The 14,582-nt window shown below is 34.2% G+C and overlaps 1 protein-coding gene across 3 annotated transcripts; it reads left to right on the top strand.

Moving 5' to 3' along the window:
- Positions 1 to 2,652: 2,652 nt before the first annotated feature.
- Positions 2,653 to 5,195, top strand: LOC130461910 (developmentally-regulated G-protein 2-like). 3 transcript variants are annotated; one of them, XR_008921922.1, is made up of 3 exons: positions 2,653 to 2,999; positions 4,131 to 4,267; positions 4,755 to 5,195. XR_008921922.1 is itself a non-coding variant. In XM_056830202.1 (3 exons), exons 1-3 carry the CDS (start codon positions 2,972 to 2,974, stop codon positions 4,794 to 4,796), a joined length of 225 nt encoding a protein of 74 aa, XP_056686180.1. In that variant the 5' UTR covers positions 2,653 to 2,971; the 3' UTR covers positions 4,797 to 5,195. The 3 variants fall into 3 exon arrangements, 2 of the variants coding, with proteins under 2 accessions (XP_056686180.1, XP_056686179.1); XM_056830202.1 differs by having other exon boundaries at positions 4,134 to 4,267; positions 4,734 to 5,195; XM_056830201.1 differs by having other exon boundaries at positions 4,734 to 5,195.
- The last annotated feature ends 9,387 nt before the right edge of the window (positions 5,196 to 14,582 follow it).

The following is a 14,582-nucleotide window of genomic DNA, read 5'->3' as shown; positions in this document are numbered from 1 at the left end:
ACCTTTTGTAATATCTACCTTACCTTATCTTATCTTATCTTATATATCTTATTGACTCTAAACTGATCTTATCTGAACTTATGTGCCCTTATCTTATCTTATCTTATCTTATCTTATCTTATTAGACCTGAAATAAGTGAAAATAAGGTGAAAAGAACAAAGCCTAGTCAATTAGAATGAATTGAACAAAATTTTGATAAACGGACTTCTAATGTTACTTATGTTAGTCTCCGTACCATATATTATTAAATAATTTTTAATTAACATATGTACTTACCATGTATTTTTATTAGTAGTAGACTAACATTAGAAATCCATTCATTAATATTATGTAAATTTGTTATAAAATTAAAAACTTATAATTATACCGAAATAAAATCAAATTGTAAAGGAAAGAATAATGTTGATTTATCTTTCCTACAATCTAATATACATATATAAAGGAGGCATATTTGCTAAACTATTAGAGCGCCACATAGGATTACTAATGGTTTCGGCCAATGAAAAATAAGATTTCTAATTTATTTTTGAATTAAAAAAATCGAATGCCACGTTGATAATTAATTAGGTGCCACATAGATAATTAAATTAATTAATTAATTACTATGTATACAATTCCATCCAAAATCAAACGCTTTAATAATTAAAAAATAAATTTAAAATAAAATTAATCCAAAATCAAACACTAATATAAAATAAAATTCAATCCAAAATCAAACATTAATTCAATATTTGAGCGCCACGTAGGAAATCTAATGGTTTCGGCCAATGAAAAATAAGACTTCAAATTTATTTTTGAATTAAAAAGTCGAATGCTATGTAGATAAATAATTAGGTGCCAGGTAGATATTTTTATTAATTAATTATTAATATTTCTTATATACAATTTCATCCAAAATCAAACACTATAATAATTAAAAAATATATCTAAAATAAAATTCAATCCAAAATTTAAAAAACCAATCTAATCTAATACGAAGTATATAAAATATAGCAGTTGATATATATATAAGAGTTTTATTTTAACGTAACAAATTAATAGAAACCGTGAATCGCACGGGCTAAAATCTAGTAATATATTACGTAGTTACATTTATTGTAATTGAATATATTTTTATTTTTTATTTCACTTTTATCTTAGTTTTCTACATTAATATAATGTAATATTTTTAAAAAGTAAAAAGAAAAAAAAATTGACGGGAAAATATTGCACCAGAAAGTGACATGTGTCGTTTCTGGTGTTTCTCTTAGTATAATATAATAGATACTTGGTGATAGGGGTGAATCCAATGAGGTACTTTGGGGGTACAATATACCTCATTCAAAAATTGAAAAACTCTAAAGTTAAGTGACATGTTAATTCAAAATTTCAAATGACTTATCTCTTAAATAGTACCAAAAAACCTAACACAACGCATAAACGTTGCGTGTAGCTGTCAAATTCTTAATAACCATAAGAGATCAGTAATTTGAGACACCTAAATGTCTCAAGTTCATGGATATGAGACCGGTTCCTACTTTAAAATTATGTATAATAACTAACAAACCGATTATCTAAAACAACTGGTATCTTAAATTGAGTTATAAATTCACTCCATCGCTTGCAATAGTTGGAAATAACTCAAAAAAATATTGAAAAGCCTTCAAAAAGAGTTTAAATCCGGAAATGAAACGGGATTACACTGGAAAAAACGCGTGGAAAATAAACGTTCACAAGAATTTTCTTGCGCACAGGCCCAACGCAACTAATTATTCGCGCCAACATCCGCGCAAGAATTATCTCACGCCCTTATTTCAGTTCAATCCAAATACAAACTCTGACAGCAAATCTGGCGCATACGCCTGTGCGCGAGAAATTTCTCACGCCAAGGTGTTGCGCGCGAGAAATTTCTTGCCCACAAAAGCGTTTAAGCAGTTTTAAACTGAGAATGTCTCTATCTTTAACTGGACCTTTTCCCTATAAATACGACCTTAAACTGGCCGAGTAAAGGCCACCAAATCATAATCTCTATTCTATACCCAAGTTATAAGCCTAAGTCTAAGTTCTCAATCCGTCCCTATAATCGTTCTGTATACTTCGTAGTTTCGCTGCATTAACTTTTGTTAAGAGGAACTCTGCCCGTATAAGCACTCAAACTAAGTCTGGATCCTTCCTAAAACTCTAGTCAAGTCAAAGAAAGTACGTTCGTAAAAGGAAAACGAGTAAAGACAAGTGGTTAGTTTTCTGAGAACCGCAATATAGCCTAAAACTATATTGTAATGTGTCATAATCTGTTCGTTGCTTTTATCACCATTATAAATATGTAAACATAAATCTGATTATATAATGCCTAAAAAGATATTCTTTGGACAACTCGGATTCTTGTTATGTACCTTAAACTAATCTAAATTAAATTCAATCCAGATTATTATATAGTTTATAGCATGTCCTGTCATCGTTACATTGAACTAGTAACACTAGTAGAAAAATCGTCATGTGCTTCCATTCAAGTGCGACTTATTTACTATAACACTTGAGAGCTAAAAAAAAAACAGAAAAAATACATATTTACAAGTGCGGGCTCATTTTAAAAAATTGACAGCACTTGAGTTCAAGTGCGGGCTTAAAACTCAAGTGCATGCTCATTTTAGAAACGAGCCGCAAAACACATTTCTAAAAATTGTTTCCTAAAAATATTTCATCTTCCACCTCTCCTCCTTCCTCTTCTCTGGTTAATGCTTTTGCCTAAAACATTTTCTCATTTTCCCGCTGCTACCTCCTTCCCCTTCCCCTCTCTAGTTTTTCTTCTCCTTTACCTCTCTGGTTCTTTGAGCTCTAAATTCAACATTCACATCACACACCGCACTAATCACCCTATCGCCGCTCCTATTCCCCCACCGCCGCGTTGCTGCTACTGTTCTCACCGACGCGTCACCGCTGTTGTTCCCCCACCGCCGAATTCGTCCTCTTCCTACTGCCGTTGCAACACACATGTGTAGCTCCTCCTTATCGCTTATAGGTTTATAATTTAAAACCTAACTTTTGAAACATTTCCCTAAATTTGTTAATTTGATTGTTTTAAATTTTTGAATAACATTGTTGCTATTTCTTCGTTAATTTGTTTAATTGGTTTCTGAATACAATTCATTATTTGTTAATTTGTTCAATTCGTTTCTAAATACATTTTAGAAAGCATCAGGTCTTGTTATGTTAGGGTTGTATGTGTTGATGTAGTGTTTTCGTTCTCACATTTGCTAAAATGGGTATTATTTCTATAGTTGAACTTTAATCTCTATTTGTTAACTAGAGTTTTCATTCATATACTTGCGTGTTGATGTTCTTCCCAGACAAGCAAGCATATAACTGGCTTATACAAGCTTTTTAAAGTTATTGTCGTTTGAGTTCTACTCTTTTTTTTTTATGTCTCATGCATGTGCAAGCTTAGATTAAAGCTTGTTTTTAGGGTTATTGTTAGTGTTTGTGCCCCACCATTTTAACATGTAACATTGGGAGAAATTCATTTGTGTTTGGTCAATGATGAATCGTTTTTTTGGATTTTTGTGACATTGTGACAAATCACTCTTATTATATTGCTTGGTGTTCAATATACAATCTTAGATCATTGTTATAAATCCTAAAAGACCTTATCCATTTTACTTTGTCAAGTAAGTTTGTCAAATATTGTCATCTCCTGGTGTCCCTCTAATTGAGTCCATCGTATATCTCTTGGTCTAGTGTACAGTAAGTAGCAGAACTTCAAAAGAAAATTGCAAGAAACCAAATCAATGGTTCATACATCAAAAAAGGTTCTATAATGATCAACTTAATATTTATGGAATAATGATTACTAGGGTATAGATATCTTATAGTTCTACAACGGACTCGATATATACCCTTCGACATCATTTAAGATGATGGAATGTACTCTCTTATCGAAACAGGGCTAGTAGTTTGTTATTAATAACTAAAGACTTGGAATTATACAGAGACTAATGTATCATAGAAGGTGAGAGTTGATGCATCATTAACTCTGTAGACAGTTTATTGCTATAACCTTTATGAATATGTGAATTAAAGAGTGTGTTTTGATATCCTATTGACTATTTGTCTTTTTGCCTCTTGTTGAAACTGTTACTTCGTGAGGATACAGCAGTCGACGATGTGATTGAAGGGAGCCGTAAATACATAAATGTATATGTATACAACACGATAGATGTTGTTGGTATTGATGATGTTGATAGGCTAGCAAGACTGGCAAACTCTATTGTCATTAGTGCCAACATGAAGGTACTTTTTTGACATTGTCTTAATTTAGATTATATCTATGGGTGCTTGATACTACTTTTAGTTACTATATTACTTATTGAAATGTCGACATGTTAGAGACTCTGTAAAGCACAACATAGCAGAAGCGAAAAAATTTGTAAGATAGTTGGAATGTTGATGCACCTGCAGTATGAAACTCCTATCTGTTAGGTGTTCTAAGGACATATAGTTCTAAATGTGCTTCCTAAGTTTATATTAAAAAGAAAACAAATATGCTCTCTGTTTCAACATTAGAAAGACAAGATATAAAAAACAATGGCATGTCGATTATGCTTCATTATAGTTTCGCACTTTCGCATGCGTACGTTCTCACTTGATAGCTGGTTGACTATTCTGCTTTTTTTTATAATGTTAGTGTTGCAAATAATTTGTTCTTCTCCTAATCAGATCTTTCTGCTATATTCTTTGAATAACTTAATCTTGATAGATTGTTGGCAAGAATGTGCAGTGGGCGGAGAAGGGACTAGTTAGAGGTTATACTAAGCCTTAAGGCCGACAACTTAACTTTTGTGAGCCAGTGGTTCTCTCTGCGGTATGTATTCTGATCATATCTCTATCTCTCTCTCTCTCTCTCTCTCTGGGCGGACATTTGATATTGCTTATAAGACCTAATTTATCAAACCTACTGATAAGACCCTAAAGATCCTCAACAAAGTTTTAGTGAATTACAAACTGGTTTACTCATTTTTGTCCTCGTCAGTTAGTATTTGATTTTATGTCTACGGTTCATTTGTTGTAAATTCTTGAATTATACAGTTATACATCTATAGTTATTGATTTGAAAGGAATTCCTTGTGGATTTTAGTTTGCATGCTTTATTTATATCCTATATCCCGCTTGTAAAATAAAACATTGCCGAATTCATAAATACGTGTTTTGAACATTTTGTTGTTTTATACTCTCTCTGTATTGAATTGATTTAACTGAAGGAAATAATAGCCTTGGTCCAAGTATGCATTTAATGATAAGTCTAATAAATGCGGTTCAGTATGAGTTATACAAGTTAATAATTCAGTGAGATCAAGTGAACTGTATGCCTAGCTAGAGGCCGCTTCAGTTCAAGTGGATTAAATGATATTAATCCACAGCTTACACTTGACTGAATCCGTAGGGTCACACAAATAGTACGTAAACGGATCAGGTATTTAATGGCATTAAATACTCCATCTATGAATATTCGGAATCGACGGATCTTAGTTTCAGTGGGAGCTGAGATCGTCAAAGGTAAATAAATGAATACTCCGGAAACGATGATATTGCCGGAAACGGAATTATGGATCGTATCGGAAATATAAATATTATCCAAGTCGTAGATGTTGCCGGAAACGGAAACATGGTACGTATCGGAAAATATTATCGGAAATGGAAATATTGCCGGAATCTGAAATATTACCGGAAACGAAAATATTGTCGGAATCGGAAATATTATCGGAATCGGAAAATACTTCCGGAAACGGAAATATTAAACATTCGTTCGAAACGGAAATTAATTCCGGAATCGAAAATGTTATATATTGTTCGTATCGGAAATGAATTCCGGAATCGGGAAATTAATCGGAAGCGCGTCGTACGAATTAGCATCGGATGAGCTTGCTCGACGAAGGCCCAGCGCGAAGCCAGGCCCACGTCCAGCAAGCAAGGCACGCCACAGAAACAGCCCAAGGTTGCGCCAGGCCCACCGCAAGGCAGGCCCAGCGCGCGCCTAGGCTGCAGCGCGCTCGCGTGGGCTTCGTGGCTCCGTGGGCTTTGCGCGGGCATGGCCTGCGCATGCGGGTCATGCTCGTGTGAGTGTTTGTGCTTCCGTACCAAACCTAAATCGTGTACGATTCGTTTAATGATTAAATTCCTATTCCTTATGGATAAATTATTTAATAGAGTTTTAATTAGATTCTAGTTAATTAATTCGTTTCCTAGTAGGATTCCAACACCTTTTCCATAGCCTATAAATATGTGGTTAATGCTCACAATTTATAACGAGTTTTAAGTATTCAAAAAGAGAGAATTTAAAGTAAAAATTCAGTCACCTATTTGCCTTAAAATCAGCCGAAAATTATAGTACCTTAAGGCGATTCTAGTTAGTCAAACATAAGGCGGATCCGGACGTGCTATGGACTTTCTACGGAGGGACGACACTTGGAGTCCTAAAGACTTGTTCTTGTTCGGTTCGGGCGCAGCAAGGGAGGGCACGCTACAAAGAGTATGCATCCTAATTATGCTAATTGTTATGTGGCAATTAATTTGGAATCCTGGCATTTATGGTTTTTCCGTATGATTTATATTCAATTATATGTATCATAACCTAACCGTGGTATCACGAGCCTCTAATTAATTCCATAATAATTTTGTTAACATGGTTAAATTTTACAAATTTGGAAGGAATTAAAGGGGTGATTAATTTTCTTAATTGTAATTAATTGCAAATTTGCGTTTATTGAATTATATGTTGGCAGTTTTTCGGCAGTTTCTTCGTTACTCAACGAAATCGAGTGATTTTTGTGTCAATTCCGCATGTAGAAGGCATTCTAAAATTTTGACAAAAACATTATTTTTCGGCCGAACCCAGAATTCCCAAATTCGAAGCCTAACTATGACTTTTCGGAGGTTTTAGTTTTTCGAATGCAAAGTTTGTAATTTTAAGATGTTAAATTTAAATATTTGCGATTCTTGTTGTTAAATCTTGAATTTTTGATTGACCTACTGTATATATTTAACAAATTTGAATGCCTAAGCTTGTTAAATATACAACCTAATTTGTAATTATAATTAATTTGTTGAAATTCGAATAATTTAGAATTGATTTGATTTTCATAATTAATTAACGATTTAATTAGGTATCCATGATTAAAAACCACCATAAAAATTGTTAATTTATGATAAATTTTAAATTTTTATGACCTAGATTTTAATCCATGATAATCGGAAATTAATTGATTAATAAATTTTCGATTTTTCGCCCTAAAATTAAGAAATTAATATGATTTATTAATTTGTCATTAATTTTGAATTAAAAAGTTTTAATTTTTATGAAATACGCTCATGATTGTTGCACACACAAAGCAAAGGACGCTACGTGTTACCCTTAAGGGGTGTTGTATAGTGCGAGCACGCGACAACGAGCAAGGGAGCTCGTCGCCCGTGCGGTACGAATGCAACGAGCAACAAGCAAGGGGCACGCACACAAAGCAAGGGAGCTGGTCATGTGTGGCTCGATGGGCGATGGGGTGAGGGGCAAGGCAAGTGCAGCGAGCAAGGCAAGCACGCGTGGGCAGCGATGGATGCTGCGCCACAACGTGCGTTGCCTCGCCCAGCAAGCACGCCAAGGCAAGCAGCCAAGGCAACGACAAGCCCAACAGCGTGCCAATGCGATGGGCGAGTGGGCTGCGCGCAAGCGTGGCTCGCTGGGCCTGCTGCATTGGTGCGTTGGTGCTTGGGCTTTGCGGTACGATCAATCCAGTGACAAGGGGTTTGTTGCTTGTTCGACTTGACGAGGCATGGGCGCAAGCCCATGGCCTTGTCTTGACCCGATTGGTTCGTTTTAATTTTAATTTTGAATTTTCAGTTCGGAAACGATTTTAATTAATTTTAAAATTCATAATTTAAATTGTTTTCTCGGAATTTAATTTTGAATAATCTAATTATTATAAATTCTAATTTTTACTAATTATTTTACTAAAATTAAAACCTTGAATTAATTTAAATTCATTCATTTAATTCAACTGAAAATAAATTAAAAGGATTCAGTTATAAATTTATATGAGGTTTAAATTTTAATTAAATTTGTATGTTTCCGGTTAGACTAGGAAATACATTTTTATGTTTAAAATTAGTAAAGCATGTAAATTTATTGGTTTAAGTGGGAGCGTTTTAGTCATAAACTCTTGATTAGGTCTACATTCCTTTAAGGTTAAAACAACTTGATTAGAATTAATAAGGATTGAATAATTGGTAGATTATTGGAAGCCTTGATTAATTGCTGCAAATATTTATGTGATGCACAACATGTTCTACTAACCAGCTATGTGGGTCATTCATGATAATGAATGGGTGAATGGTATATATTGTATATGTACTGTTTTGCAGGTTATTGAAAGTGACTAGTATGGCCCAAATAGGATAGAAAATATGGTCTACGTACCATTAATTTGAATGTAATATTCGTCTAATGCACCAAAGTTTTTTTTTCAATTTAAATATGGTCTGTGTACCATCAAATAGTTGTAATTAGTTTAATTATAGATGATCCTATTTGAAGAAAATGGCGCCTCCCATGGTGAAATTCAAGACAGAGTTTTTTATCCATTTTCAAGACGGACTTTGAAGTTGAAGGTTCAAGATGAAGTCGGGCCTTACTAGATCACATTTATATCTTATGCATGTTTCAAGTTATTTATTGTTTTAAATATGTCTTAATTATACATGAGATTGTGGCTTGATTATGTTGCATGATTAAGGATTTTAGTTCACTTAAAATCTAACCAACATAGTAAGAGCCTTAATTAAGTTTCAAACTTTAAAATTGAGTTAAAAGGTGCCATGCCAAAATATATAACACTTACTTAGATAACCTTTACATCAATCTTAGTAATAGTTTTCCGCCATAGCGAGGTGTTACTTATTGATTCTAAAGGGGCACTAGTAGAAAAAACCCTTATTGCAGCGGGCTTTTAGACCCCTGTTGCAGCGTACATCGTATGCTGCAACTGGGGGGCCTGCAACAAGTCTGAACTTGTTGCAGCGTACAATGTTCGCTGCTAAAAGGGGTTTTTTGCAGCGTACATATGTATGTACGCTGCAACAAGTGCCAAAAAATTGGCAAAAATTTGGACTTGTTGCAGCGTACATATATATGTACGCTGCAAAAGACTTAACTTTTTGCAGCGTACATTTATTTGTACGCTGCAACAAGTCTGAAATTTTGCGAAATTTTTTTCCCTTGTTGCAGCGTACAATATATATGTACGCTGCAACAAAGCACTTTTGGCGGGAAAATTCTAATTTTGTTTAGGGATACCTAGAGTGCCTTGCACCAAATATAGAAACCTGTCAAAACAATAATAGAATAACGCAACCTGTATAACAAATATAAAAACAACAACAGGAGTTTTGTATACTATATATCCCAAAACCAAAGTGCACATATTACATTTAAATATATGTTCCAATTTCAACATAAACATACATTTTAATATAAAATTTATTCTATAACAACTAAACCAACTCGATCAAGCGCGCTAAAGCCAATAATAAATACTTGCTGGTAAAAAACTTAGCCCATTGCTCACGAACCACATCAAATTCCTCGCATAAGGCGCAATCCTCGGAGTGTAGACCTTTACAAAAACAGAAATTTAAATTAAACATTAGATTAAATACAAATTAAATATCACATTTTAACATTCAAGAAACTAATGACAATGTCCTAATAGTCTAAAATGAGTCATTAGGTTCTTTAGTTCATAGTTTGGAGCGAAAATGTCATTTTAGCCTAAATATGACCTATAACGACCCAATGAGCCTATAGGTGCATAAATAGATTGGAACGAGTCTTAGATCGTTAAAATTATGCATATTAAACATGTAATAAGTTTTAAATGAGTCCTTAGGTTCTTTATTTTAAAGTTGGGAGCGAAAATGCCTTATTTTAGCCTAGATATGACCTATAACGATCAAACAAGCATTAAATGGGTATAAGTAGATTAGAATAAGTCCTAGAAAATCAAAACTAAGCTTATTAATCATATAATAATTTAAAATTGAGTCCTTAGGTTCTTAAGTTCAAAGTTGGGAGCGAAAATGTCATTTTAGCCTAAATATGACCTAAAACGACACAATGAGCCTTAAATGTGCATAAATGGATTGGAATGAGTCCTAGAAAGTTAAAAATAAGCATATAAAACATTTAGTAAGTTTAAAATGAGTCCTTAGGTTCTTTGGTTCATAGTTGGGAGCGAAAATGTCATTTTAGCCTAAATATGTTCTATAACGACCAAACAAGCCTTAAATGTGTATAAGTAGTTAGAATAAGTCTTAGAAACTTAAAACTAAGCATATTAAACATGTAATAAGTTTAAAATAAGTCCTTAGGTTCTTTATTTTAAAGTTGGGATCGAAAATGCCTTATTTTATCCTAAATATGACCTATAACGATAAAACAAGCATTAAATGTGCATAAATAGATTAGAATAAGTCTTAGAAACTTAAAACTAAGCATATTTATCATATAATAAGTTTAAAATGAGTCATTAGGTTCTTAAGTTCAAAGTTGGGAGCGAAAATGGCACTTTAGCCTAAATATGACCTATAACGACACAATAAGCCTTAAATATGCATAAATGGATTGGAATGAGTTCTAGAAAGTCAAAACTAAGCATATAAAACATTTAGTAAGTTTAAAATGAGTCCTTAGATTCTTTAGTTCATAGTTTGGAGCGAAAATGTCATTTTAGCCTAAATATGTCCTATAACGACCAAACAAGCCTTAAATGTGTATAAGTAGTTAGAATAAGTCTTAGAAACTTAAAACTAAGCATATTAATCAACTGGTCTCACAGTCGTAGAATTTAGATCTGTGTCAAAGTTCAAGTCGGAAGTTTTAGCAAGCGCATCGCCTTGGTGACGAATGCAAGTCGGTTGCTAGTATCTCTGATCGAAATGTGCTACGACGCATTCGTACATGACTATTTTGCTACTCCCAAATATTAAAAGAAAGGGACAAAAACACTCCTACCCCATATTATAGAAACCTAATGCCACCTTCCCTATGTGCACCTCCCCTGTTATGCTATCTCTTAATTAGCCCTCCTCTTTCTTCTGTCTCCTCCAATATGATCTACCCCTCACTCTCGTTTTCACCTCCCTTGAATTTCCTCTCCTGGCTTCTAAATAGTTGCATGCCACCAAAAAAGCAATCTTGAAGTCGGATCTAACACTAAACCATACTGCTGGTGATCTCAAGCAGATCATAAATGATCTAAGTCATCTAACACTAAAGCAATAGTTCAGACTTCAGATCATTTACACAAGTCCCAGTCCACGAATCTGCTCAACGGTACGATTCTTGACAGCAAGAGGCATATGATTGTCCACAGCCTTTTGGGGGAATAATAAAAAGGAGCGCAGCTTTCTTAACCAATAATGAATTAGTTTGGATTGTTTTTGCAACTTATTCTAAGAAAACAAATGAGAATAGACTAATACAGTAACATAAATGACAGATAAAATCAAACAAAACAGTAATACCAAAGCTATTCCATATCAGCTCATTCTGACAAACACCATCATAACAAATATTATCTTACTTTCAAACTAGAGTTGTATGCATGAACCTTATATTACATAACTATGGTTTGCGGTGTATGTCATAATCGATGGTTTGAGACATCACAACCATAACTATTGTTGACTGATTCACAACATGATTAGCACAACCATTTTCAACAATTTACCTTTGACTCCATGACCTTTTGTGTATTCTATATAAAACTTTATTTCAAAGCCAAAGATATATTCAGGCCATATATCCTTAACGAATCATTGAAAAACAAGAATAAATCAGCCGTAGCTTGAGTAGGCCGAGGCATCTCATAAATGTAATTGTGAGTGTAAGCTATAGAAAGAAGACCAGTAGAACTAACTATTGTCCTTATACATTATACAGAGAAATCAAATTGTTTAGAATCTCCATGAACTGCATTTCAGTCTAATACAGAGAAAGCATAAGAAAAAAGAACATAAAAAAGTCAAAAGAGCCTTACCTTTTCATACATCTTTATAGCTGGTACATTTGATGCCCGCACAAATAGCTCAACAAAGAAAGCCTTATCACTGCAGACCAAAGGTGATCTTGTCAACATGAGGAAAAACTAAGCAATAACAGACTAATTCCAAAATCTCCTTACTACACAGAAAATTCTATTAACACCATCACAAAGGAATATATAGACATACATGCCTGCACAAGTACACAGAAGTCAACCCCTACTGCCACCCTCCCTAGCAGCACACATAGATACTGCGTTAATATAAAATACCAAAATGACACGGCCCTCAACAGTAGACAAACTAATTGTTAGAGTTGCTCATATGCAAACTCATTGGAACATGAACCATGTTCAAACCAAGCGAGAAAAACTGGGTTTAGCTCAAAACAACATTGCACAAAAAAGCAATGCTCTAACAGCACAAAACTCGAGTTAGCTAAACTCATTTGCAATAAAGGACATAAATTTGTGGTCATGTACTCTAATTGTATATCTTCTTAAAACAAGATTCATTAGCTTTTACTTGCACACTTTTGAAGTGTTATTACTCTTATTAGGAAATGGTGCTCTTGCATTTAGAATACCCTTTCTATTAAAAAATAAGAACGACATGCAACAATAGATTGTTCTAAAAGACTACAACTTGGCATAATTTCAGCACATGACGCAGTAAACAAAAACTAACTGCAAGGTTTGAATTGTAGGTTATAGATTTACAAAAATTATGATAGAAAATCAATGTTGCCCCTCAACCTGATGGATTAAGATTTGATTTGGCATCTTTCGCTTGTTTTAGAAATACTAACAAACAGAGTCATTATAATTACCCCAATGCCTCAAAAGAGGCTCCCGCAACAAGCGGGGTAAGGGGGGTCAGACCTACACAGCCTTACCCCGGACATTGCAGAGAGGTTGCGGGACAACCATCTTCTACTTACCACAGAGTAAAAGAAAAAAAACGTTGGTATCAAAATTATAAAACTTCAGTTAAGTGTCAGCGTATTGCCATGAAGTCAATCAATTTAATCCAAAAGGGTTATAGATATTCCAGCAAGCATTTTCATTGACTTTACAATTAAATTATCAGATAATACAAACAAAAGAAAAACCAAAAAGGTGATTAGAAAAGAAGAGTTCCAGAATCAAAGCTTCAAATTTACTTCAAATTGCATTCAAATTACATACCAACTTGTAATTTATCTATAATTCCTAAATAATGCCAAAAATTGAACTTCTCAATTACCAAAGATACAGAAATTATGACTTCCTATGAGCAGGCCTCAGACTTTCAAAAGAGGAAAAAGAGAAACTTCATGAAGATAATTAGATAAATCAATACCTTAATGCAGTTGTTAAATCTAAACAAGTACGATGATAGATTCCTGCAGGCAGTACGATCTTCACAAATTAAGTGCAAAGAACGAATTGAAGAACTAGCCAAAAAAACAAAAAAACAAAAACAGAATTGTACAAACCCTAATTCTAAAAACGAAAATCAAAAGGGGACAGGAAGATAATTACTCGTTGTGGCGAGGAGTGACGGCCGAGCAAGCACCGGAGAACAGACCGCTCTTTCTTAGAACCACCGGCCGAGCTAGGTGAGTTTTCAGCGACTATGTCAGTCGTGGTTCAGCGCGGAGAAGGTACAGGACGCGACGGGGGGAGGAGGCGAGAAAAGACACTCACCGGCGAGGAGAGTGACGGCGGATCCGAGCAAGATGAGTTCGACGGCGACGCAGGATCGAACAAGCTCTGAGTTCGTCGGCGACGCAAGGAATTGAAAACTGAGGGAAGAAGCTTGGAGTTGAGCGCGGGGAACTCTAAAATTTTGAGATAGATATTTTAGTTAAATGAATTAATTATTCAACAATAATATTATTCCAGCAAACAAATTTTGTTACACGGATTTGTTGCAGGGTACAATAACATGTACGCTGCAACAGTATCTAGCTATTGCAGGGGGCTTTTAATATGTACGCTGCAAAAAGCTCTTTTGCAGGGGGCAATTAATTTGTACGCTGCAATAACCCTTTAAAGGGTTTGACCCGCATTGACCTATTGCTTGTTGAAGCGTATTAATACATGTACGCTGCAACAAGGGGGCTGCAACAGGGGTTTTTTCTACTAGTGGGGTAAGGTACACAAATAATTGTGAGTACATGTTAGTTTTGGTGAAACTCAAAGATATAAGTAAGGAGTCCTTTTATGTCGTGGCAAATGCGATAGGTTTACCTAATAAGTTCTTAGACGTACCTATCAACCAAGAGTAGTTTCTAGACTATTAGCAAAGGCTTTGCTTACCTAAGATATTTTAGAATTGAGTCTAAATACATAATGTGCTCAATTCTTCAATGATTTAAGGATCTTGGAATCATTTTATTAACACCTGCCGGAACAATAAATTCGAATAAAATGCTAATGACTTGTTAAAATTGCATGAATGCTTTAATTTTCAAGTTATTACTCATGATAAATGTTTAGACTTTGTATGCTTCAATGTATGTTTTAATTATTGA

Source organism: Spinacia oleracea, chromosome 5, assembly GCF_020520425.1.
Source record: "Spinacia oleracea cultivar Varoflay chromosome 5, BTI_SOV_V1, whole genome shotgun sequence".
Lineage (NCBI taxonomy): Eukaryota > Viridiplantae > Streptophyta > Magnoliopsida > Caryophyllales > Amaranthaceae > Spinacia > Spinacia oleracea.
The sequence above is the reverse complement of the archived record's forward strand: the minus strand, read 5'-3'. Positions and strand labels throughout refer to the sequence as shown.